The 25433-nt window shown below is 36.8% G+C and overlaps 2 protein-coding genes and 1 long non-coding RNA gene across 7 annotated transcripts in view; 2 read left to right on the top strand and 1 right to left on the bottom strand.

The window, feature by feature from the left end:
- Nucleotides 1-9291, top strand: part of LOC112053841 (calcium-binding mitochondrial carrier protein SCaMC-2) — a 45550-nt gene extending 36259 nt beyond the window's left edge. For all 3 annotated transcript variants that reach the window (XM_024093405.2, XM_024093406.2, XM_024093407.2), the window contains 3 exons: nucleotides 5513-5671; nucleotides 7051-7627; nucleotides 8732-9291. In XM_024093405.2, coding sequence (XP_023949173.1) covers nucleotides 5513-5671; nucleotides 7051-7627; nucleotides 8732-8916 — 921 coding nt within the window. In that variant the 3' untranslated portion in view covers nucleotides 8917-9291. The remainder of the gene's footprint in view (nucleotides 1-5512; nucleotides 5672-7050; nucleotides 7628-8731) is intronic.
- Nucleotides 9292-16230: 6939 nt separating this feature from the next.
- On the bottom strand, nucleotides 16231-17297 carry LOC112053845 (uncharacterized). 2 transcript variants are annotated; one of them, XR_008252291.1, is made up of 3 exons: nucleotides 17021-17297; nucleotides 16679-16892; nucleotides 16231-16531 (listed from the first exon to the last, which is right to left on the bottom strand). It is a non-coding gene; the product is annotated as an uncharacterized LOC112053845 (long non-coding RNA). The 2 variants fall into 2 exon arrangements; XR_008252290.1 differs by having other exon boundaries at nucleotides 17032-17291.
- Nucleotides 17298-17889: 592 nt separating this feature from the next.
- LOC112053840 (ATP-binding cassette sub-family F member 2) lies at nucleotides 17890-25296 on the top strand (the record flags this gene model as incomplete). Of its 2 annotated transcripts, none has more annotated exon segments than XM_052890664.1 (10): nucleotides 17890-18047; nucleotides 18260-18424; nucleotides 19173-19379; nucleotides 19716-19904; nucleotides 20682-20825; nucleotides 21223-21346; nucleotides 22517-22715; nucleotides 23346-23525; nucleotides 24229-24369; nucleotides 25105-25296. In XM_052890664.1, coding segments are annotated over 9 exon segments (1527 nt in total), but the record flags the coding sequence as incomplete, so codon positions are not given.
- Between the last annotated feature and the right edge of the window lie 137 nt (nucleotides 25297-25433).

The following is a 25433-nucleotide window of genomic DNA, read 5'->3' as shown; positions in this document are numbered from 1 at the left end:
ACAAATTCGATGTTAAAAGTAAGTATCTTTTCGCTTAGTTGTAAGGGAATATTGGCCATGTTTAAAAAAAGATACGCCGTTTGCTGCACATATCAACTTAGCATTAAAAGATACCCTTTGACCTTTCTTTAACTTCGTGGTAGCACTTGTGATCGCAGTGGAAATCGATAGCTAAATAATTTAGTATAGCAATAATTTGAAACTGCCAAGAATGAAAATGCCATGTCAGCGATACCCACAGAACAGACAACACTAAAAGCTTACGCTTAAGGCTGCCAGTCCACCGAAGTGGAGCGAGGCAGCGAAGCCGAGGAACGGAGAAATATTATACAATAGAATTGCACAAAATCTACACTCCTTATAAGTGGACAGGGATTTGCAAGCTAGTTTAAAAATTGATATAAAACTGGTAAGCGGAGCGGGGAATCACGTGCGGGGAAGCGGAGTGGGGAAGTTTCTTCGGGAACTCACTCCGCAGCCTCGCTCCGCTCCGGAGGACAGACACCGTACGCAACTCCGCTCCGCATTAGTCCGTTTCCCGCTACGCTCTCTCGCTCCGGTATGGTGGACAGGCAGCCTAAATCTGTAGTGATACCTACTGACAGTCATAGGAAAAATAAACGTACCTACATAATGAATACTATAATAATTGTTTTATAAATATTATTATTATTGTAGCTGTTATAAGGAATATCTCATTAATAGTACTTACGATTCCTTGTTTGAATGGATTATTATTATTTATTACTTCCATAAAATTTTTTTGCTCACAGAAGCAGATGTCAACCTGCGCTTCAGGTTTCTTAGCATACACGACTTTACTCGCTTACCTTACAGCTTGATTTTTGAAAACATACTTAACCCTACAGTGATCGCATATCTAAAAGTAACTGGAGTGGTCGCTTGGATTACATAATATGTAGTCCATTTTCAAAGTGAAATAAAAAATTATGTGTTCTGCAAAGTTGTAGACCATTATTTTATTCTAACATTAACAGTTTTTGCAGCGCACGCCATGTAAACAAAACTTTTGTATACCTTGGGTTATATTATTGGAGTTTCAGGAAGAATCACTAATTTTTTAAAATACAATATAGCCTATAGCCTTCCTCGATTAATGGGCTATCTATCAGTGAAAGTATTTTTCAAATCGGACCAGTAGTTCCTGAGATTAGCGCGTTCAATCAAACAAACAAACTCTTCAGCTTTATAATATTAGTATAGATGACTGTGCGCACAAGTGTTGTAACACATTAGGTAAGTACCGTAAATGTGTTAAATGTTAAAAGCGCATTATTATCTAAAGTACAATGCACTTTGGCCTAGGTCCTATCAGTCACAATTAGATATCTTGACTAATTACGATTATAAAAAGGTTTTGAGAAATCCACATTGATTCAACAGTAAACTTATCATTTACAAAGATATTTACTTCGGCGACATCACACATATTGTTACTTATTTTTATCGATACAAACATAGTTGTACTAGCAGACGCCCCGCGGTTTTACCTGTGTAAATCCCGTTTCTGTGGGAATACAGAGATAAAATATAGCCTATGACACTCACAAATAATACGGCTCTCTATAGGTAAAAGAATTTTCAAAGTCGCTTTAGTAGATCCAGAGATTTACCCATACTTTACCTTACAAACTCACGAACTTTACCTCTTTATAATATTAGTACAGAAGCAAAGACTAGCAGTCGCCCGCGATACCACCCTCGTAGTTCCCGTTCACGTATAAATACGGGGATAAAATATTGCCTATGTTATTTGCCGAATCTGTAGCTTTCTATTGTTTAAACAATTTCTAAAATCGGTTGAATGGTTTAGACGTCCGAGAGTAATAAACAAACATACAATAATAAGTAATAAACAAACTCACATTCGTATTTATAATACTAGCGGACGCCTGCGACTTCGTCCGCGTACAAATCAGTATAAATCCTTCTTCTCCTATTTAACTATCTAACTTTATAATATGTACCTATTTACGCATTAGTCCGATAACCCTTTTACAAAAATTAGCAAAATTTAAATCTCCTTAATCCGGCCCTGTCGCAAAATTCATTTATAGCGAACTTCACTAACTGTTACCTTCCTACCTTTTACACAATTTTAAATTTGTAGTATAAAAGATAAAGTAAGTATATCATACAAACTTGCGAGAGCCTTTTCTCCTCTTTCTGAAAACCGTTCTTAGCGGATACCTCCCTGCCTAATTTAATTTTTGTACGTTAAGCGATTTTCGAGATTTCGTGATGAATGACCTTTAAATATTTAGATGTGTATTACTTAGGATCCATTGCTTAAGGATAGATCTCGTGCCGAAATTACCAAAATCTTGAAATTTTTGTGAAAAACTGAACTCCACATGGACGAAGTCGCGGGCGTCCGCTAGTATCCGATAATATTATTTTTTTAATGTTCTATTCAGTGGTTCAACCTTGCTACATTCTAATATTCGTGCAATCGCTTGGTAATGAAATCGTAGGCTCATCGAGCCACCCTTGACACTATTTTCCCGACTTCTTACCTAAATCATTTTACTTATGAGCAACTAACTCTGACCCGGGGTTTCGTTCGTGTTTATATATAGATTTTGTCAACCAATTTGTTCCCGGACTTTATAATTCGACGAATGAGGGTCTGGACCCTTCAAACCTTTTGCCTTCCAAAGGCACCATCGGATAAACTTTCAGCGTTCATAAAATCCATGCCTTGCATTCATTGAATCGGCACTCATCACACAATCAAATATTGGCACTTATTTAATAAAATCTCGAATTTATTATTGAAGTTTAAAACCATGTATATTCTTTATATTAAACTTGGCTCTCATTTTCACATAGCTTTGAGGGATCATAATATAATCGGCTCTGAATGTATTCTTAAATGATAGTGAAAATCGTATCCAATTATGTTACGCAATTTATGAGATCAACCACATATGCTGATAGTCGTGGTGGACGACTTCGTCTTATACAATCGTAAAGATAAAGATTATTATTATTAGAGCTCTTCTAATTTGATAAACATTTGCGTCTAAAAAGCGGTTGTGTTGTATGGTAAAGCTTACTGTCTTTGAATAAGAGTCGATAAAAGATTAAAAGTTCAGCCTTAGAGTTTTGATCAATCAGTCAGTGCGTGACAAAATTAGGAAACTTTGCTTAGCTGTAATTCTTAAACTATCGTTCAAATTCAATGAATTTTGAAATATACCGTGTCAAGACAGTGCCTGCTTATCATCATTTCATTATTCACCCAAATTCGACTCACTGCTGAGCTCGAGTCTCATCTCAGAATGTTTTCCTTCACCGTTTGAAACACGTGATATTTTATTTCTTAAAATGCACAGAACTGAAAAGTTGGAGGTGCATGCCGGATGCCCGGACCGGATTCGAACCCATATCCTCCGTAAACGGAGGAGGTCATATGTCACTGGGCTATCACGACTGGTATGCCTGCTTGGGTTCTCAAAATTCACGCTTCTGGTTACATCCACAACGAAGATGATTGGGAGTAGACGACAATGGCTTGAATTGCTTCGAGAAAAGTATAGAACGGTCGTGCCGCTTTTTATGCACGACTTGGCGGGGACACTGCCGTGCCTATAGATATCGATGTTCATGATTTAATAATAGGAAAAGAGATTTTATATCTCACACGTATTTTTCTTTCAGATATGGAAAATATTTTGACAACTAACTGATCTATCAAGCTGTCTAAGGACCGTCAAAAGTGAAGAAGGGAGTCCGTTATGTTTACTCTTTATTTTTTTAAAAAAGCAATGTTAATAAAGTAATGATGAGAGAATGAAACTATCAGTTCAGACCCTAATAAAATTGTGTGTTAACGCCGTCGTGTTTACAAACAAAATCATGCATTGGGATATCATAATCTCATTCTTAACAATGATGATTCATTCAGAAGCTATGATTTTATTAATTTTAGCGGTAATTATTACACGTACTTTACATAATAATTTATTGTGGATACATCATCAGAATTTAAACATCACGTGCTTCATACGGTGAAGAAAAGACATCGTAAGGAAATCTGCATATCTAAGAATTTTCTTAATTCTCTACGTGTGTGAAGTTGTCAATCCGCATTGGGCGAGCGTGGTGGACTATTAGCCTGACCCCTCTCATTCTGGGAGGACTCGTGCCCAACAGTGAGCCGAATATGGGTTGTTAATGATGAAATCATCCATAAGAAAATATATATCCATGGTTTTTGGATGATTATCTAAATTATTGCAGGACCAATCTTTGCGTACGAAGTTACATTGTTGTTTTCAGATTTTTATTATTTTTAATTCTTAGTTTTAGGAAATACTTTTATATAACATAAATTTGTATCATTACAACAGACAGAACAAATAACACATCGATCCAAATTTTGGCACAGTATTGTATATAACCATAAAGACCATGACGTTATTCCGTGCGAAATTGAAGACGATGCGGCGATGTCCGGAAAAGTGTAGTATCATTTGCTTGCTATTTACGAATCAGATTAATATCATTTATTATTGAGGACCCCTTTTTGTTGTACTACCTTGTATATATTTGTCAATTGCAAACCATTGTAAATTATGTAGTTGTAGAAGTTGAATTAGAAACAGCTTTTTGATATACGTGAACTAAAGTAACACTAACACTCATGAACAGTAGCGTAGCGTGCCTTGGAGGGACCTGGTATTAAACTTAGTTGGGGGTTCAATGAAGGGCAAAGATTTCTCACAAAAACAGTTGCTTAAAATAAATATGACAGTAATTTAACCTGTCTAGGATGTTCACAATTTTTGAGCGCACGCTTAATTCGGGAATAAAAGAGATTGACAACGGGAAACTCCAGATTAAGTGAGATTGTGGATTGTATTTTACTAATTTTTACTTACCTCTGTAGACCGGGCCCCGTATCTTTGATGAGACTGATACGTCGATACCTACGCCCGTGCTTTTCAAGCTTAAAATCGACGTCTGGGGTTGAAGGGAGCTGTCAGAGGCTTGCACAACGTGTTTCTAGGATGTCCTGCGAAGTATTACAAACGCTGGTATTCCACTTGAAATTGTGCGTGCCATCTGCTTGCTTGCGTCCGCTATTACCTACTATAAAAAGTAGTCTTAGACAAGCGTCTTTCGATCATTAAATATAATGAGTTAAACGTGTCTGAAAATTACGTGGCTGACGTCGCGCTGTTGCACCCGCGTGGTTCCCGTTCCCGTAGGAATACGGGGATAATATATAGCTTATACCCTTCCTCGTTAAATGGGCTATCTAACACTGAAAGAATTTTAAAATCGGACCAGTAGTTCCTGAGATTAGCGCGTTCAACCAAACAAACAAACAAACTCTTCAGCTTTATAATATTAGTATAGATTTATAATCATTACTTATTATTTTTAGTTTACGTATTGTTGTGCCGTTAGTAAAATATCATATTATGTATATTGTATGTTTCTGGCAAATTTGAATACTAATAATAGTTAATGTTTGTTACAGTACCTTGACATCGGCGAGGATATGAACGTGCCCGATGACTTCACCCAGAGCGAATTACAAACAGGGAAGTGGTGGAGGCATCTGCTCGCCGGTGGCATCGCCGGCGCCGTCAGTCGGACTTGTACGGCGCCGCTCGACAGACTTAAAGTATTTTTACAGGTATGTATTTGTAGTTTTTCTAAACCGAAAGTTGCCTGGGAGAAATCGCTACTTAGCGATGAAGCCGTCTTTTGTATGCTGATCTTTTCTTAATATGTTTTTATTTCACTTGTATTTGTCTTTATGGTGTGCAAATGAAGAATATCTATCTATCTATTTTTTACACAAATTACATATTACATACCTTATTAGAAGACTCAAGATCACTCAGCGAGCGATACAGCGAGCTATGCTTGGAATTTCTCTGCGTGATTGATCGAATCAGAAATGAGGAGATCCGCAGACAATCCAAAGTCACTGACATAGCTCAGCGAGTCGCGAAGCTGAAGTGGCAATGGGCAGGCCTCGTAGTTGGGGTCCCAAGGTGCTGGAATGGTGACCCCGGATAACGCATAGTTGGTCGCAGGCGCAAGCGGGTTGCAGGCCGCCGCTGGATGCTTGTGGTTCGAGACCGTTGTGCTTGGAAGTCCATGCAAGATGCCTATGTCCAGCTGTGGACGTCTATCGGCTGATTATGATGATGATGACATACATACATTAGATAAAACATTTTATTTATATGCCACCGTAAGATTGTGAACACTGTTAGATAAACTGATTGAAAATTGTGAACGGGAATATATTGTGTTATGAGTGGGTACGACAATAGTCCAGCGGGCGGGAATTGAACCAATACCTCTCTGTGGTGATATTGTTTGTTAATTATGATTCCCACGGGATCGCGAACTACGCGGATGAAACCGCAAGGCGTCTGCTAGTAATCAATAATATTTGAAATATGCACTGCAATAGCAGATGAATATACATACATATAATATATTCATCATACACATTAACCTATAATGTATATTGTATATACAGTAAACAAGCACTGTAAAACATGAAAACGATTTTACTGCATTTCATAAGAAAAAAAGGGTTTCAAGAAGAACGCAGGGACAATATTCACAGTGTAACATATCTCAGCCGTCAGGATAGTATTGATCGTTGATCAACACTATCAGGCTGTTAGCGGCCCTTTACAAAGCAGGCCTTCATTAAAGGATAGGATATAAAGCTTAAATCCACTAAAGCTGCACTATCAAACTCATAATGAAACATGATAGCAATCAGTATCAAATTGTGATCGGCCCGTTAGATTAACGTGTCCGAGGGAGTACCACCGACTTTCCACCTCGGGCTGCTACTAAATATTTGACAAAAGCTAAATATTTCACAGCTTGACCCAGGATTAGATCCTTAGGATTTCATTATCCGAAACTACATAGGTGAACTATTGTAACAACGAGCCAGCTATTCAAAAGATTTTTTAAAAATAATCTTGGAGAACATTTCATAACAGGAATGTGTAATGATTTCTTTGTGCTTTGGTTTTTCAGGTGAATCCAACTAGAGAAAATATGACGAAATGCTTAGCGAAAATGATAAACGAAGGAGGTATTAGCGGTCTGTGGCGAGGTAACGGTATAAATGTAATAAAAATAGCGCCAGAATCGGCGTTAAAGTTCGCCGCGTACGAGCAAGTCAAACGTCTAATAAAAGGAGAGAAGAATAATCAACCGCTAGAGATATATGAGAGGTTCGCGGCCGGTGCCACAGCCGGCGCGATTAGTCAAACTGTGATTTACCCACTAGAGGTGCTAAAGACAAGATTAGCTTTAAGAAAAACTGGCCAATATAGCGGCATCATGGATGCAGCGAGGAAGATATATGCTAGAGAAGGACTGAAGTGTTTCTACAAAGGATACATTCCAAACATCCTGGGGATAGTGCCTTACGCCGGCATCGATCTCGCAGTGTACGAGACCCTGAAGAAGAAGTACATCAACAAGTACCAGGCGCACAACGAGCAGCCGGGGGTGCTGCTACTGCTGGCGTGCGGCAGCACGTCGTGCACGCTGGGCCAAGTGTGCTCCTACCCGCTGGCATTGGTGCGGACGAGGTTGCAAGCGCAAGGTACTATTCTGTTTTAACACTACCATCTTAAGGGTCCAATACACAATCTTCTTCTTAAGGTGCCTCTCCGACTAGCGAAGGTTTCTTCAACTCAGGCAGTCAGTTTCTTGAACTCGTCTCAATCCTTTGCGAGGCGAAATAATTGTGCGGCGCTCGCGATCCCGGTCCACTCTCTGAGATTTTTCCACACACAATGGCTTATGGCAATCTCACATCTACAGGCAATCGCCATTTTTTACACTTCCTGAACACACAACTCGACATTGAAGACGATGTTTAGGTGGAGCACTAGCGCGTCAAAACTGAGACAACTCTAGTATACAATTTATTTATTTAAATAACTTTATTGCAACAAACATAATATATAAACATACAAAATTTTAGAACTAAAGATAATATGCAGTGAGACCATTTTAAGAGGCGACCTTATCACTAATAGCGATTTCTTCCAGGTTACCTAACTTGAAGAAGTATATAAACCAGTGAGACAAATAAAAAATATCATTGGTGCCTACTCTATTTAAATACCTTTATTCACGCCGCTGATAATGATGATGATGATGTGTATGGGAATGATGACTAGGTTTGAATATATTGATTTTTATGGTACATTCGGATAAATAAGGTCATTGTTAACTAATTTATACATAAATAACAAAGATTGTCTGGATTTTTGTAAAGCAATTAAGATTATAAAATTTCAAAACCTATTAAAATTCTTTTATCGTAATTAGATGAAAATTCATACAGTTTTAGCTTCCTCACATTAAATGTGACGTTTTTTTAATAAAAGATCTACAAACATAAACGCACAAATAACAAAGATACTCGTATTAGTAATTTCGTTTGAACGCCCATACTAATAAGAGGAATGTGTAATGATTTCTTTGTGCTTTGGTTACATTATATACCTACGACGTCATTAATTCGTACCATTGTGTATGGTTCGTTTTTCAGGGATCCGCGGCAGCGCCGCAAATCTGACCATTTAAATCCCTGTAGCTCCGAAAGTAATGATCGCAGATACCCTGTTGCTTTTAAAAAATTGCGTTACTATTAGCATACTCTTAATTTATATACAATACGGTATGCGTGTTGTTACAGAGAAAGCCGCGAAAGGCGCCGAGGGCACGATGCGCGGCGCGTTTCGCGAGATCGTCCAGCGCGAAGGGATCCGCGGCCTGTACCGTGGGATCACACCCAACTTCATCAAAGTGATCCCTGCCGTGTCCATCTCGTACGTAGTCTACGAGTACGCGAGCCGCTCGCTCGGCGTCAACATGACGTGATGACGTCACGCCCCCCCTCCGCGGCCCAGCGCCGCCACAGCTCCACTCACTAACTCGACTGCGACCTGGCTCGAGGAAACATCACATTCTAATCTAAGCATATGTAGGACACTTTGCATTTTAATGTAAATAGCTCTCGTGTATGTTAACTGTTAAGTTAATTAATTATTTATTTTATTTGTTAATATTATATTCCAATTTTGAATTTCAGTAGCTCTGAAAGAAATTGTTTTAAATGTGTAGTAGGTAAATTTTAATTTTTTTTAACAGTTGATACTTTTAAATGAAATTGAAACGGTGTGAATGTGTAATATGACGTAATAATGCATCTGTGATGAGTAATGTAATTAAAAAAAATATATTTTTTTTATTTTCTTTTTTTATTGTTTTGTCCCCAACATTCTAACCTTATTTCCAAACATATCCTTACTTTTTGTTTTTAAATATTTCACTTTCTCGTTTATTTATTTTTATTTTGTTTTTTTCATTTTATTATTATTCATAATTTTTAATGTAAACTACAAATAAAATTAAAATGTATAACAAGATTCGGCAGAGCTTTGATGCCACCAACCGGTCATTAGGCTTCAGAAGGACCTTGCAATACGCGAATTACGATCACTGCCTATTTATTAAATGTATTATTATTAGATTGAATAATGTTAATATTTTGACAGGGAGTTAAAATCAAAGCTGGCAATAGATTTGGTGCTGAATGTCATTTCTAATTCTGGCCGATATTATTACCACCCATTGACCTCTTATAATAAAAGGACGCACAATCATGTAGGAAATTTCACTTAAAAACTGGCCAATTTTGCTTTGACGGTTTTAGAATTATTGGTAAAGAAAATTACACCTTTTTAAATAAAGTCCATTATTCAATAAAATCCTAAATTCAGAAACAAATTCAACCTTAAAAATTCAGTTTAAGGTGGAATTTGCAAATGCGACTACTTGAATTAAGTGCCAAGAAGTTCTGTTTGGCACTCATTGAGTGGGGACGTGTTTTGGTCGCTGATTGTGCATCCACTTTTTGATATGAGATCGATGTTACCACAATACAAATCGAATTGTTTTCGAAGATATACTATATTTATCACAATACGTTTAATCTCATTACTTTCTCGCTCCAGTTGGTCCCTCATGACTGAGGATCGTGACCACCTTGGCGAGTCATTTTTCGGTATACAATGCTCCTCCATGGAGTACCGGTCGCTGGCCATTTGGACGGCACTGTAAAAGGTGCGGGCTCTTCTTTCCTTGAGAAGATCCGACCATCAAAATTCATTTATTTCAATTAGGCTTAGCATACAAACATTTTTGAAAAGTCAAATTATGTCATAATTTAAATTAATCTAATGGTGGTAATAATAGTCGAAAACATAAAATTAAATCCATCCATCGGGTTGGAGATCTACTTCGTTGTCGTTTGTCTTCCACATTTCCCATCACAATAACTTTTTTCCAAGTTGTTATCATGGCGTGTGATGTGCCCAAAATAACTGGGACACATGGTTGAGAGACGTGTTTTAATTTGAGGCTGTGAAAGAATTGATACATTTGTATACTCTCTCGAAGCTATTTCGACAGAGCTGCCATCAATCCCAACCAACTAGTAGTTGAGGCCTACAACTACATTCCCTTAAGGCTAACTTCAAGCAGAGGCGTCGCAAAAACGTCCTTTACGATCCAGACGATGACATGACGACCGACAATGCAACACAATCACAAGCTACACAGCGTCTTCGCCGGCGAAGACGAGGTCCCGATATCTAACGTCACCAGGACGTGGGTTTCTAACTCACGACCTTGGCGACTGATTCACTCAGGTCACGGTTACTCTCTCCCGAATGGCCCTCAGCCGAGGTCCGAGTCTCATAGAAGGCACCCTTAGAGAGTCGTTCCGTCCTCTATCTTTATTTCAGCCTTCGGGTCTCATCAGGCGATTCTTCTGTGATCGCCCAAACCCACCGGTGTCGCCGTAGTGGTCCCACATAGAGCCATCGGCACTTATAAACACAAAAAAAAAACATTTGTACGTTTGGCAGTCAACTGTACACGTAACATTCGCCTCCAACACCACATCTCGAACGCATCAATTCTTCGTCTCTGTCCACGTCTCTACACCATAAAAGGAGATCGGAAAAATAAGTGCTTGGACCACTTGTTTTGGTTATGTTTGTGGTGCTTCGGTTCTTCCAGATTAAGTTTGTTAAGCTCGTCATCTCATTACTTTATGTAGAACTATTTTACCTAACTGAAATTTAACATTAGATAATCTTGTTTTCTACATAACTATAAAATGTTTATGGATGTTTCGTTATCAGAGGCCGAAGACAGATTTACATACACAAACAAAGAAAGACAAAACTCGTCATCTCAATATTACTTATAGCAAGGGATATCCATTTATATACTTACATTTATATTCATAGGGCATCCTTGAACAAAAGCAATAATATTACCTGCAGGCTTATTCACTATCTTTGAAGTATGCTAGTTGACATATACGAAATTGAGGTTCTACGTAAAAATGTCATCCGGTGCTTACTGGTGGATATCACACAGTACATAAATGACATTTAGTCAATTGATGTTTATTTTAATAGGTTGATAATAAAGACCAAAATAGTGAATAAGCCAGCAGAACTCCATAAATTGTTAAGAAAATAAAATTCGTCCACTTAAATTTATATATTTAAAGATAGTAAGATTTAAAATGTCTCTCTCTAGAAATAGTTTTACAAGTTTGAAAGCTATCGTATCTCTGCCAATTCCAAGTCTCCAATTTTCTAGACATTAGAATTTCTGTATATCGTATATATTACGAACTAATTTTGCAATATCTGAGTAGTTTCTATCTATTCTCATTTTTCATCACAAAAACTGATTGTAGGCAGCTTAAGCTAAACTGGCTTAGCGAAAATGAAAACATAGTTGTCGATCACTGTACAGTACTAAGTACAGTGATAGACAACTGTTTTCGTTACTTTCTAAAGTCGTATGCGTCGTCCTCTAGTCGCACGTCATCGCAACACAGGTTGCGACGCAACGCAATCACCCTAAGGCTGAAGGCACACCATGCGTTGCGGCGCCAGATCACAAAGATTTCACCGTATCAGCGTTGCGGCGATGCAGCAGCGTTGGATGTAAATCCTTGTGACGCATAAACAACTGAGCGGTGCCGCTCCGACGTCGCAGCACATTCACTACTCCCCGCCTCGTCTGGGTGGTTGCAAAACCGGTGCGGCGCCGGAGTCGTGTGACATGCCACTGATATTTCTATGAAAACGCAGCAACACCGCTCTGGCGCCGCACCGCCGCCGCAACGTATCGTGTGTCCCCGCCCTAAGCTGTTAAACTATTTCGTAAATGGTACAATATTGTAGCTTCCTGTTTTTATACTAATTCTCATTTGGGCTGCTAAACCTTATGCCGAATTGTAGCTAATCGTAACAGATAGTGAGAAGTATTTAATATATTATATAGGTACTCGCAATAAATTAATAGGTCATGACATTTTCAATAATATACAATTAAGTCTATTTGTGTGAAGACATAAATGTTAAAAATACAGATATTGCTATCTTTGCTGGCGAATTCTCTAACTTGGTCTATATTAACAGCCCAATAATTGACAAAACCGCATTTAAAGTATTTCAAAAATGAAAATGACGTCATCACAAGCAGCTAAGTGATTTGGTATTTTAATTTTAATAGGTTTTTAATATAGTCCAAGTTAGTGAATAGGCCAACTGGACTTGCGGGACATTGTATCTGTTGAAGGTTTTTAGATGTACGATGTGAACAATATTCATTAAGAAAATGATGATTTTCACAAATATGTGACAGTGACATGAGCTAATGAAAGAGATTTAAAAAAGTGTCCATAGTCTGACAAGTTCGTTGATAACACTCCCATGATATGCGAGCGACAGGGGGAAAGACTGGCGGGTGTAAATTTGTGCGTGCGGGGAAGTGACGTGCATCAGTCGTGGGTTTTTCATTCATCGCTACACGCCCCCCGGCCTGCGCCGAACATCGGGAGTGTTACGAACGAAGTTGCCAAGCTATACCAGCACAGGTAACCCAGGCTAGTTTATATCTAAGTGAACCAATGCCCTTACTAGGAATCAACAGTAGCAAGTACTTTGTTTACATAAATAAATTCATTAATTAGATGAAAATGTATTATTAATTAAGAAATTTATTAGGACCTAGTTTGCTTAATATTAAATATTATATACATTATACAAATACAGAATAGATAGATAATGAAATATTTTGTTAATTTAAGTACAGACAGCTAGAGTGCTAGATTTTTTTTTTGTTGTTTTGGTGTTTTGTGGTAGTACTGTTTTAAGGTAATGATAGATAATTTGTACCTTGGCGCAGTGTATTTGTTCGTGGTCCCACGTTCAAACGGCTAGACATTAATTTCTGATTAAGTAATACTATTGTGAATGTAATAGTAGTGGGATTGTATGAATTTTATGAAAGCTCAACGCTGCCATCGAGAAATAAACTTCTAGCTAACGATAAAATAACGATACAATATAAATAACGAAATAAATTGAAGACAACATCAAAATATTACCAATTCGAGCTAATTTCAATGATTAAGTACATCAAAATAAAGACTTAATAATTACATAAATATAGGTAAAACAAGGAAAATTTAAACACCAAATTTTTTATTGACGTAACGGAAATTAAACCTTTAAAAACATTTCAATATTTTCCTCAAACTTTAAATCAACCTAAACTTCAAAAGACTCGAAATTTAGACCCGAATTTTTGTAGGGGGTAGGAAGTACCTACATTGTATTTGTTGATGTGTTAAACTAATTCTAAATTATTATTTATCAACTTGCGATACCTACTTTAGGTATGGTAGGTAAGTAACTTAAAATGTTTAGGCCTGAGCCCTGGGTCAATAGGTCCAATACTTAGGCAATTCTGATCGAATCTGACTAAGGGTTACGTTTAGATTGCCTCTTCCAGGTCAATAATAATATAATCCAGGCAACTTTGTCTCGGGACGTATCTCTGCAGAAGTCTTCCAGAGCTAAACCGTAATGTTAACGAATAAATAGAGAGTATATTTTTGTCTCTGCAATAAAAACAAAAGTTAATTAGTTATATAAGCACACTGAAACATTTTATTAAGATTTGGTGCCTGATAGCTATTAGTAGGTAATTTTTCTTGTATGCTGTTAGTCTAAGTGGAAAGACAAATTCATTGGTGTGGTACATGTAGGGCAGTGGCGTAACTATAGGGTGGCAGAGGTGGCAAAATGCCACCGACCCACGCCAAAGCCCGTGATACAGTGAATACCGAAGTAACTTAACGTTAACATTATTATTTTTCTGGAGCTCTTCCAATGAATTCACCACGGGCCTCAGTCAAGTAGTTACGCCACTAGCGTAGGGTACGGTAAAATATACAATCCAACTGGCAAGTTTGACGCTCGTTGCGGTAGGAAGGAGTGTACCCATACCGAAAACGAAAAGGCATTTATCCACTCTCAAACAAATAAATGAGACTGTAATTTTGTCCAGAACTTCGGAAGAACACAGTTATATCTGAACACTTGCTTCTAAGGTGAAGTCACATTACATAGTAAGAAAGATCTCCGATGATCTTATAATTCTATTTATGCATTTATCGAAAATGTAGTTAAAATAGAATTTATTTCTAAAATATTATTTATGCCTGTTTTTTAGGCTTTAAGATTTTTTTCTCAACCTATGTAAATAGGTTTGCTTATAAAATATTAGCTTAAACAGTTTAAAATCTGCCTATTATCAGTTATATTTAAACTACCTACCAATTTATATAAATTGTATTGTTATATACTCATCTTGTTAACTTTATCGTAATGAAGCAATATCTTAGATAAAATTATAATACTATAAACTACAAATTTGCTTAAATAATCCTCTTACAAGTATATAACTATTACATATTACTCGTATGTTATAATAGTTAGGTATTCACCAATGAATTAATAAAAAATAAAATACAAAAATAAATCTGTTATTGTATACCAATATATATTTTAACAGTTGTGGATTAATAATACTATTTTTGTAGATTAAGGAAATGTCCTGGATTACATTCCGGCAAATCACGCATATAATGCATTGTCTCACTGAACATGCCTTCTAAGGACTTATTTAAACTTGTTTGTTGCTGTGAATTGAATTGATCTAGAATGTACTAAGCTTAAATGAGTGACTTTAGGTATTGTAACTATTTTGTTATAGAATTCAATAAATTATTTATTGTTTATAATTGAATGTTAAATACATACTATTAAACTTTTCTCTCTATGTTGTTGTTTTTTTTTTGGAATTCAAAAGACTCCGTAAGAAGTTTTTGATTTTTCAAATATAGCCCCCGGTATGAAAAAAATGTGGGCAATAAAATTCGTTGAACGAATGACAGCGTTACGTTTTTTGTTCGCAACCTATTCTGCGCACCTTTCACCGCGCGCAACCGCGGCCTGCTCAGTTGCGCCTTTCACTTTTCAGGTGTAGTATTGAGACATATATGTGTTTGCTGCGGGGCAACATACACCTATTTAGACAGATCTGAAAGAGTAAACTCCATTCCTGCGTCGGAGCTGGCACACACTTTTTTATTCAATGACAAGTATATTTCTAGTATACCGCTCTCACACCTGAAATTAAGGGACAATGCAGTCTATGATGGAAGCAGGCTAACTTGGAAGAGATACAAGTTTATCCTAACTCTTGACAGTTTCTGCAAAGCATCATAACATCTTTGGCAGTAGTAGTAAGTAACTATTATTAGCCATTGCCTACCTCCAGTTGCTGGGAAGCGAACCCAGGACATCTCTGTTAACAATCATAGCACTACCAACTATTTCAAGGTTACTCAAATATTATGTGCTTAAGTTTCACTATTATCTTTATTGCAGCTGGTTTATAAGCCTTAAGCATTGGTGACAATATTAACAATAGACGGTGAATGTTATACATCCTAAGCCATTCTGCTCCAAACTATGTTGGCCCACAAATCAGGATGATGGGTCCAAGCTCTAAATCACCCACACTTATAAGAAAAAGGAGACCAGCCACATTGGGCCACTAAAATAGACTGATGATATTCACAGTCCACTAAAATAGACTGATGATATTCACAGTCCACTAAAATAGACTAATGATATTCCCAGCCTAATAAAATTAGTATGATGATATATTTATGATGATGATTATCCTCTGGAAGTTCAGTTAAAAACAAAGGGCAACTGGTATCCAATAATTGAAAGAGAGAGATTGATCTAAAACGTTTATTTGTACAAACATTATTCGGAATCATACACAAAATGTACGGATGTTATGAACAGAGGAGGGGACTGTTGATTGATCCTCAAGAAATTCCTTAACTCCAGGACTCTGCTCAGAGTTATTCTCCGAGTGGACCCGGTGTCTGCACAGTGAATCCATGGTATGCTTAGCTTTTTGTCACTCTTGACGGCCCTAGACCCTATTGAGTATATGCTAACTAATAAGTCATCTTCACTATCTCCACATTATCGCCAAATCAAGATCTTCCTCACCAAGAGGATGCTTACGAGACATTCTGCAACAAAACAAAATGTATGTGTATGTAGGGAGATGTTGATATTCAACTCTTAATACATACAAATTATAGTTACAATTTTCTAATAGTGTTATTTATGTTCTGAAAGATTCTGCTTTATTACAAGTTTTTTAACTGCTAACTCACCTGTTGGTAAGTCATGATAAGCGGGGGGGAGCGGGCTAAGTTGTTAGGAGGAGGATGAATATCTACACCCATTTCGATTTCTACACTACATCGTACCGGAATGCTATATCGCTTGGTGGTACGTCTACCTTCCGTCTACAGCGTGCTAGCGTGTTCCAACCGTAGGCTACATCTTCGATAACAACTCAGGCGTAATTGCAGGCAAGCCCTAAACCTGTAATAAAAAACATATCTCAGCGGGGTTACAATATCTGCGCTGTTCGACATGATGCAATTTCAGAGCGAATTAGAAAGATTTGATGCGGACTATATCTGTGTATTCAGTTTTATTCATATTATAACCTTAAAATCACCACAGTTATTTATTTTTCCGAACTTTCAACCATGATCTTCTTTTTTGTATTTCAGTATTGAATTATCCTTTTTCATAGCAATTAGCAATTGATAATAGTGTATCACGTAACGTAATAACCATGATATCCACTGATTGTATTTCTTATAGAGAGATGATTTTAATTTTAAGGCAAATTTGAGGTTAGCAAAGAAAAAACAATAACAAAATAACAGACAATATTTGACATTTTGTTAGGCGTACCAACATTTAGAATACCGGCACCACAGAATAAAGAATGTTACAGAATGAGTCTCTGTAAGCAGCGGGGTGAGACACGCATGACATCCGCAATATTTCAAGATTTAACACTAACAACAATTACGTCAAATAATATCATAATAGACTAAAAATCAGTAATTACCTATAAAAAATACTCCATTTTATTTTTTTAGTTATTGTGAACAGTTTTTGAAATATTTTTAAACTTATGATGCCATTTTTTAATAATATTGAAAATTACTGATACGACGCCTCGTGTCGTACTGACTCGAGAATGTATTCGTTAATTCATTTTTGAATATTTTGTATTTGAAATGGCTGCAATTCGCATCCCTGCCGTATTTTGTACACTCTATCTGTCTATTATTTTTTAATCTGTGACCGGCACAGGGTATTGAATTTTTATTAACGGACGGAGTAACCAACCAAATAAAAAGAAAACATATTTTTTAAATAGCTCTAAGGCTCTGAGGTTTAGGCTTTTTGAGCGTAAAAAAATGAGTGGTAATTATTTTCGTTAGACTTATTTAATATATTTCAATAAATTAAAAAAAGATTAAGATTAGATACGTTTATATTATATATTTTGTAATTTATAATATTCTCATAGTACATGTCTAATTATGAAATGTCTAAAAGGCTAGTGTTCAAAGCTGTAAAAATATTAAAAAGGAAACATAAATAAAATGTCTTTCTTTTCTTCGCGTAACTGCACGTGTAGACGCTGTCGTCTTGCTTAACATCTCATAAAACTGGGTATAGTATAATTTATTTACTGTTTATACCTCAATAATAAAGTGGCAGACATCTTTAAAACTCGACAATGATGAATAACTAAATTATCAAGTGTTTATAGTTGTTGCAAATCGCATGTAAAATCCTAACTGTAGGTATATCCTCCATCTCATAGATTCGCGTTACACGACCCGTTCACGTGTTAAAATTCATAAAAGTTTATTGTTTCACAGGTTAGAATAGCATAATGCCGTCAGACGCAAAGAAACGGGCTCAGCAAAAGAAAAAAGACCAGGCCAACAATCGAAATAAAAAGCCTGTTCAGAGAGTGACTAATGCCGACACGAATGGAGCAACTAACGGCTCCGAGAAGGAAGAACGTGAACTGACCGCTGAAGGTAACTCATGGCCATTTCTACATTTCCTTACCGTGATTTAAGTTGAACAAAAATTAACACTTCAATTTCAAAATTAGCTTACACATATGATCCATTTCATGGCCTTAATACTATCCATTACAGTGATAACTCAATTATCTGGCCCTCAATTACACAGTTTTGCAATTATCCAGATCATCACTCTTTTTATCACCAATGCACTTTGTTAGTGTTTTAGTTAGATATCAATTGTTACAATATACAGCAAACCTGTATATTTGTTTCTCATTTAAAGATCAAATTTAAAAACAAAAATCCCTGAATGCTTGAAGTATATTAGAGTAACTTATAACTCAGAACTTAATTTACTTAAAGATGTGTGGGTGAACTTTGAAATACTTAATTACTGTTATTGATTTTTATACATACAAAACACTATTAAAAATTTATAAAAACATCCAGCTCTCACATCGTGGGGCCCTTGAGTGCCCAAGCAACCAGTGGTTAGGGGTCCAGAGTGAGAAACCTCCTCGCAATATAGGTCATCTCAAGAAACACTCTTTTCTGTATCTGACCATTGATCCAACATTCAAGCGAAAGCTTCTTGCTACAAGACAATTGCTTAAAGCTGTTGCAGCTGATTGCACAATAGTAATGAATTAAAAAAAAAAAAAATATTTAAAAGATATGGCAAATATTCTTTAAAAAAAAAAGTATACTTTCCAACCAACAAAGCAGTTCATGTAATAATACATTTTTTTATTTGCAGAGGCATTATGTTTAAAGTTAGAAGCCGAAGCAAAGATGAACTCGGAGGCAAGATCCTGCACTGGGTCCCTGGCAGTACATCCTCGATCAAGAGACATAAAAATAGCCAACTTCTCTATTACTTTCTATGGCAGTGAACTGCTTCAAGACACTTTATTGGAGTTGAATTGTGGTCGACGATATGGTCTAGTGGGCCTTAATGGATGTGGTGGGTAGAACATTACTTAAATTTGCTCAGCTGTAAAATTTTCTAATGGTTACCCAACAAACATTTGTATTGTTTAGTATAAAAATCAGCTCTAGTGATTTGACCTCATTTTATAAATAAAATAAAACCGTACCTCTTTCACATTGTGTTCATTCAAATACTGTTGTATTCTATTTGTGCTTTTTGGTGTATCCAGTATTAGTTTTTGTTAAATTCCTTTCACTTGACATCAATAGCAATGTCTGCAACACAAGAAGAATGTTGGACTTTAAAATTATGTATACATGCAATGTTTCTCTACAGAAATGATAACAATTTGTATATTCTCATAAACAGGAAAGTCTTCGTTATTGGCGGTGCTTGGGCGACGAGAGGTGCCTATTCCTGAGCACATTGACATTTTTCACTTAACCCGTGAAATGCCTGCATCTGACAAAACTGCTTTACAGTGTGTCATGGAGGTAGATGAAGAAAGAGTGAAATTAGAGAAATTAGCTGAAGAGCTAGCTCACTGTGAAGATGATGGTAAATATCATTAATAGCTCCTTTAAACGGCCAGGCTTTCCTTCTTTTAGGAAAGGAGATCTGGATGTAAGACAACAGCGACTCACTGCTTCATTGAAGATGGGGGCTGTAGAGTAATTTTTTGATTTTGTAACAATCACTATCAGATGTTAATGAATGGGACCAAGGTTTTAGGAGATGATGATCTTAGTATATGCTTGGAAGACATGATAACTTTGTAGTTGATCAATGGAATAAAAAGGGATAGGTACACCCCGTTTTATGTAGGCGGGTTATAGTTTTTAAACTTTATTTTTTATTTAATAAATTTCCATTTTTCAATCAGTTACACTAGTTATGCAATATCTTCATTGTTGCATTCTGATATAGGTAAATGGAACTATAGGATCGCGCAAACTTTTCTACAGTATTGGAATACTATACTTATACTTTAACTTAATATGATACATATATATATTTGTAAGTTTATACAGGGTGCTGGGGAATATTTCCCATAACTCTGGGGTTTTGTTCTTTACCGAAAACTAATTTAAAATGTTCAAAGAACATGTGCTCTAAAATTAATATTTTCTTTTGTAAATAGATCTTAAAAAGTATCCTTATAATGATGACGTAGTCCATCCAGTCCAAATTAGTTATGCAGTTCGGCTCCTATAAGTGGACTCGTCAACACCTTGAAGCTATGGGAAATACTCCCGAGCACCCTGTATAGCATATGTCACCGAGATCATTGTAACAAATCTTTTGACACCTTGCTTGCTTCTTTTTTTTCACCAGACGCTCAAGAACAGCTGTTAGACGTATATGACCGCCTGGATGAGCTCAGCGCAGACACAGCTGAAGCTCGTGCAGCCCACATTCTACACGGTCTTGGATTTTCCAAAGCTATGCAGCAACAAGCTACTAAAGATTTTTCAGGAGGTTAGACCCTTGACATTGACTGCAGATTTTATAACCCCTCTGGAATATGTTTCTATACACTGCACTGCACACAACACCTGTGCCCCCTGTAGTCAAGTAGCACGTCGATTCTCTTTCTACGATCTCAAACGCTTCAAATACTAGAAAAATTTATGGGAATGACAGATCTTGATCAAGCGACCTGTCTATAGCAAATGTCATTCCCATACATTTTTCTAATTTTCGAAGCATTAGCACTTGGCTACAGGGGCAAGTCTTGAACTTAAAAAAAATACTATACAGGCTTTACTATAGTATGTGCAACATTTGTTAAAAAATTGTTATTGTTTTTGGTGTTGTTATATTTATATTTAATTATATGCCGTTTTGTATTATAATTCACTTGTTCTGACCACAGGTTGGCGTATGCGTATCGCATTAGCGCGTGCATTGTATGTGAAACCGCACTTGTTACTCCTCGATGAGCCAACTAACCATTTGGATCTAGATGCCTGTGTCTGGCTTGAGGAGGAACTGAAACAGTTAGTATATTATTTATTGTGTAAGAAGTGTCAAAGTAACAAATTACATGTAATTCACAAAATCACTAAATTTTCTAAAATCAATTAAATTTTCATAAAATTATTATAATTAAAGCTCTCAGACATTGTCCTCTGAATGACACCAAGTTAGCAAAATAATAATGGTGATTATTGTGATTGACTGATATGAATCTATATGCTTTACGGGACAAAAGTGGTGTAAATTACCCAACTTTCAATCTCCTACAGAAAATTTTGTTTGAGATTTTATTATAATAATAATAAGCTTTATTTTTCCTATTTAGATAGTACTTAACAATATCTTAAAACTATTCTAACTAATCTATATATTTATCTAAATAATTAATTTATGTACTAGTTAATAATGGGCCCCTTCGGGTATAAGCCTCCTCCATCTTTTTCCATTTGTCCCTTTCTTTTGTGAGTTCCATCCAACCTTGGCCAGCCACTGCGGTAATGTCGTCTACCCACCTTCCTATAGGCCTTCCTACCTTCCTTTTACCGAGTGGACCTTTCCAGTAGGTAATTTTCTTAGTCCACCGTTTGTCCTTTAGCCTGCCAAGGTGGCCTACCCATCTCCACTTAAGTCTTTGTGCATGGTCCAGAGCATCTGCGAGATTAGTTTTTTTCCTAATAATCATACTGTTTATTTTGTCAGCTTTTTTTAGTTTCAAGATGCTCCTTTCCATTGCACGTTGTGTGGTGATGAGTTTATGCCTCGAACTTGTGTTGTAGACCCATGTTTGGCAGGCGTAGGTTAGGCAAGGTAGAATAGTTGTCTCCATTATAACCCTTTTTAAGTTAACAGTGTAATTTCCCTTGAAAATTTTGAAACACTTCAACTAATAAAATCCCTTGAGATTTTATTAGTTGAAGTGTTATTTAAAATATCAAATTGCATTTTAAAGTAAATATTTTAGAAAGTACTTTGTAAAGCACTATAGTGTATTTCAGATAGCATGGGTACGGTGACAGTTCATTTCAATCTTGAAAGTTTTCTGCAATTCACGATAATAGTACATATTATGAATGTCATAAGGCAATTGTCACCGTACCATGCTATCTGAAAACACACTTTACTTTACAAAATTTATTTAAAATATGATTAGTTTCTTAATAATAAGAGTACATATAAATTTTACTTTATAGGTACAAACGAATTTTGGTGCTTATATCGCACTCTCAGGACTTTTTGAACGGTGTCTGCACAAACATTGTTCACATGAGCAAGAGGCGACTCAAATATTACACGGGCAACTATGAGGCCTTTGTCCGTACTCGCATGGAGTTACTGGAGAACCAAATGAAGCAGTACAATTGGGAGCAGGATCAGATTGCGCATATGAAGGTATACCTTCACACTTCATTGTCATTGTCAGCCAATTTTAATGGCCCACTATAGCCTATAGGGCCAGGCCACCCTCCTTCTCATCATCATCAGCATGTCAGCCAATGGACGTCCACTGCACGACATAGGCCTTTTGTAGGGACTTCCAAACATCACGATACTGAGTCACCTGCGACTTACTTGAAGTCGTCAGTCCACCTGGTGGAGGGTCTACCAATTCTGCACTTTATGGGTGTCCTACCGTCCTTATGGCAGATGGCATATACAGCTTAGACCCACCAACCCATATGATATAGGCGCAGCAGCTTTCGATAGTCTATAACCGATATGGCTGAAATTGATATTATATATACATATAATAATAATAAACTGCCAACTATGTCATTCTGGACTGAAAATTATTTCAAATTCAATCAATAAAATATTGATCTTGAATCAGGACATGATTTGAAAACTAAATTTGTATGATACAACTAACTTAAATTAATTGTTTTTTTTTATATTATATTTTATACAAGGGCTACCTTGACAATAATCTCACCTGATTTTAGTGTTATTTATGTTTGTGGAATTTTATAACATTTTTAAAATATAGTCATTCAGAAGGGATTTCGTTTTGTTTTCTTTTAGAATTACATAGCAAGGTTTGGTCACGGTTCCGCCAAACTCGCTCGTCAAGCTCAATCCAAGGAGAAGACTCTGGCCAAGATGGTCGCACAAGGCCTGACAGAGAAAGTTGTTGATGACAAAATACTCAACTTTTACTTCCCATCTTGCGGGAAAGTGCCACCACCAGTGATTATGGTGCAGGTAACTATTGTTCAAGCATTTTCTTCTAAATGTGATCATTGTTAGACATCAGGGACTGCAAATTCCGCCTGAAAGGAACACAACTGGCCAACATAAAGTAATATTTATAGTCACTCCTTGATGCTACATTGGTGGAAGTGCAGAGCCCGAAAAAACATACTAAGCAGTTATTTGATTGTATTTTAGTCTCGAGACTGATCTCCGATAGACAAAGGAAAGAGAAAAAAAATTACCAATGTTCCTAGTTAACAAGTTTGAACCTCCAACAAAAACGATTGTTAGGTGTGGGTAGAACAATACCCCAGTGAATGGGTTAAGCACCTCAGTGATGGCCACTTAACACTTTCAACTAAAACTAGCAATTATGTACACCTCATTCTCATTAACAGCCAGTGGACGACCACTGAGGCACATGGATCTCGCATAGTCCTGTAAGGACTTCTGAATAACATGTAATCTGCTTGATGTCAATGATCAATCAACCTGTTGGGTCCATAAATACTGAGCTTATTACTTAGCTTTACTAGCTTAAAGGGCCAGTGTTCATGCACCTAGGGACCCTAACATTGTTTGGTTCTCTAAACTATGTATCCTATCCATCGCTGTGTGACTGTGCCTTTTTATGAGGCCCATATTTAACGAACAAGTCTCAAATTCATGGGTTATTATGAGCATCTTACTGAAATTTGATTATTCTTTTCAGAATGTAGCATTTAGATATACAGATGATGGGCCTTGGATTTATAAGAATTTGGAGTTTGGTATTGATCTTGACACCCGGCTGGCCCTTGTGGGGCCCAATGGTGCTGGCAAATCTACACTGCTCAAACTGCTCTATGGTGACGTAAGTTATGCATAGTACTATCTATAGTCTGACAAGTTTGTTGATAACACACCCATAAAATGCGGACGCCATGGGGAAAGACTGCGCGATTATGAAATCGTGCGTGCGGGGAAGTGACGTGCATCAGTTGTGGATTTTTTCATTCATCGCTACATGCCCCCCGACCCGCGCGCAACATCGGGAGTGTTACGAACGAAGTTGCCAAGGTACTTATATTTATTTTTTATTTTCATGCCAACTTTTCAGTTGTGTGCACTTTAAGAAATTAAATATCATGTGTCTCAAACGGTGAAAAAAACAACCTGCATATCTGAGAATTTTCTTAATTCTCTAGATGTGTGAAGTCTGCCAATCTGCATTGGGCCTAGGTGGACTACTGGCCTAACCCCCTGTCATTCTGAAAGGAGACTCATGCTCAACAGTAAGTCGAATATAGGTTACTGAATTGTTTTTCAGATAGCATGGGTACAGTGACAATTGCCTTATGACATTCATAATACGTACTATTATCGTGAATTGCGACAAACTTTCAAGAGTGAAACAAACTGTCACAGTACCTATTCCATCTGAAAAACACTATAATGAATATTTCTGATAGCGAGCTCGCCACACCTACATTGAAGCATTATGGGTCTAAGCTCTAAATCAATCTATTATATGAGGCCTGTGTCTTAAAGTTGGCTATTAAATAATGATGAAGTGTGCTAATTTATTGTATTTTCTCTATTTCTATAGTTGGTACCAACAACTGGCATGATTCGCAAGAATTCCCACTTGAGGATTGGGCGATATCACCAACATTTACATGAACTTTTGGACCTTGATCTGTCGCCATTGGACTACATGCTTAAAGAATTCCCTGAAGTCCGCGAGCGTGAGGAGATGAGGAAGATCATCGGTCGCTATGGATTGACTGGACGACAGCAGGTAAGCAGTCAGTTTGAAAAGAAAAAAACCGTTTAAATTGTATATTTCTAATTTGCAAACCAGCATTCAACTTAGGTTGTAAAATGGACTTGGCACCTATATGGTGAATCCATGGACTTTTTTTCTTCTACTCGACT

Source organism: Bicyclus anynana, chromosome Z, assembly GCF_947172395.1.
Source record: "Bicyclus anynana chromosome Z, ilBicAnyn1.1, whole genome shotgun sequence".
In the NCBI taxonomy this organism is placed as follows: Eukaryota; Metazoa; Arthropoda; class Insecta; order Lepidoptera; family Nymphalidae; genus Bicyclus; species Bicyclus anynana.
Note: the sequence above shows the minus strand (reverse complement) of the source record. Positions and strands in the feature narration are given on the sequence as shown.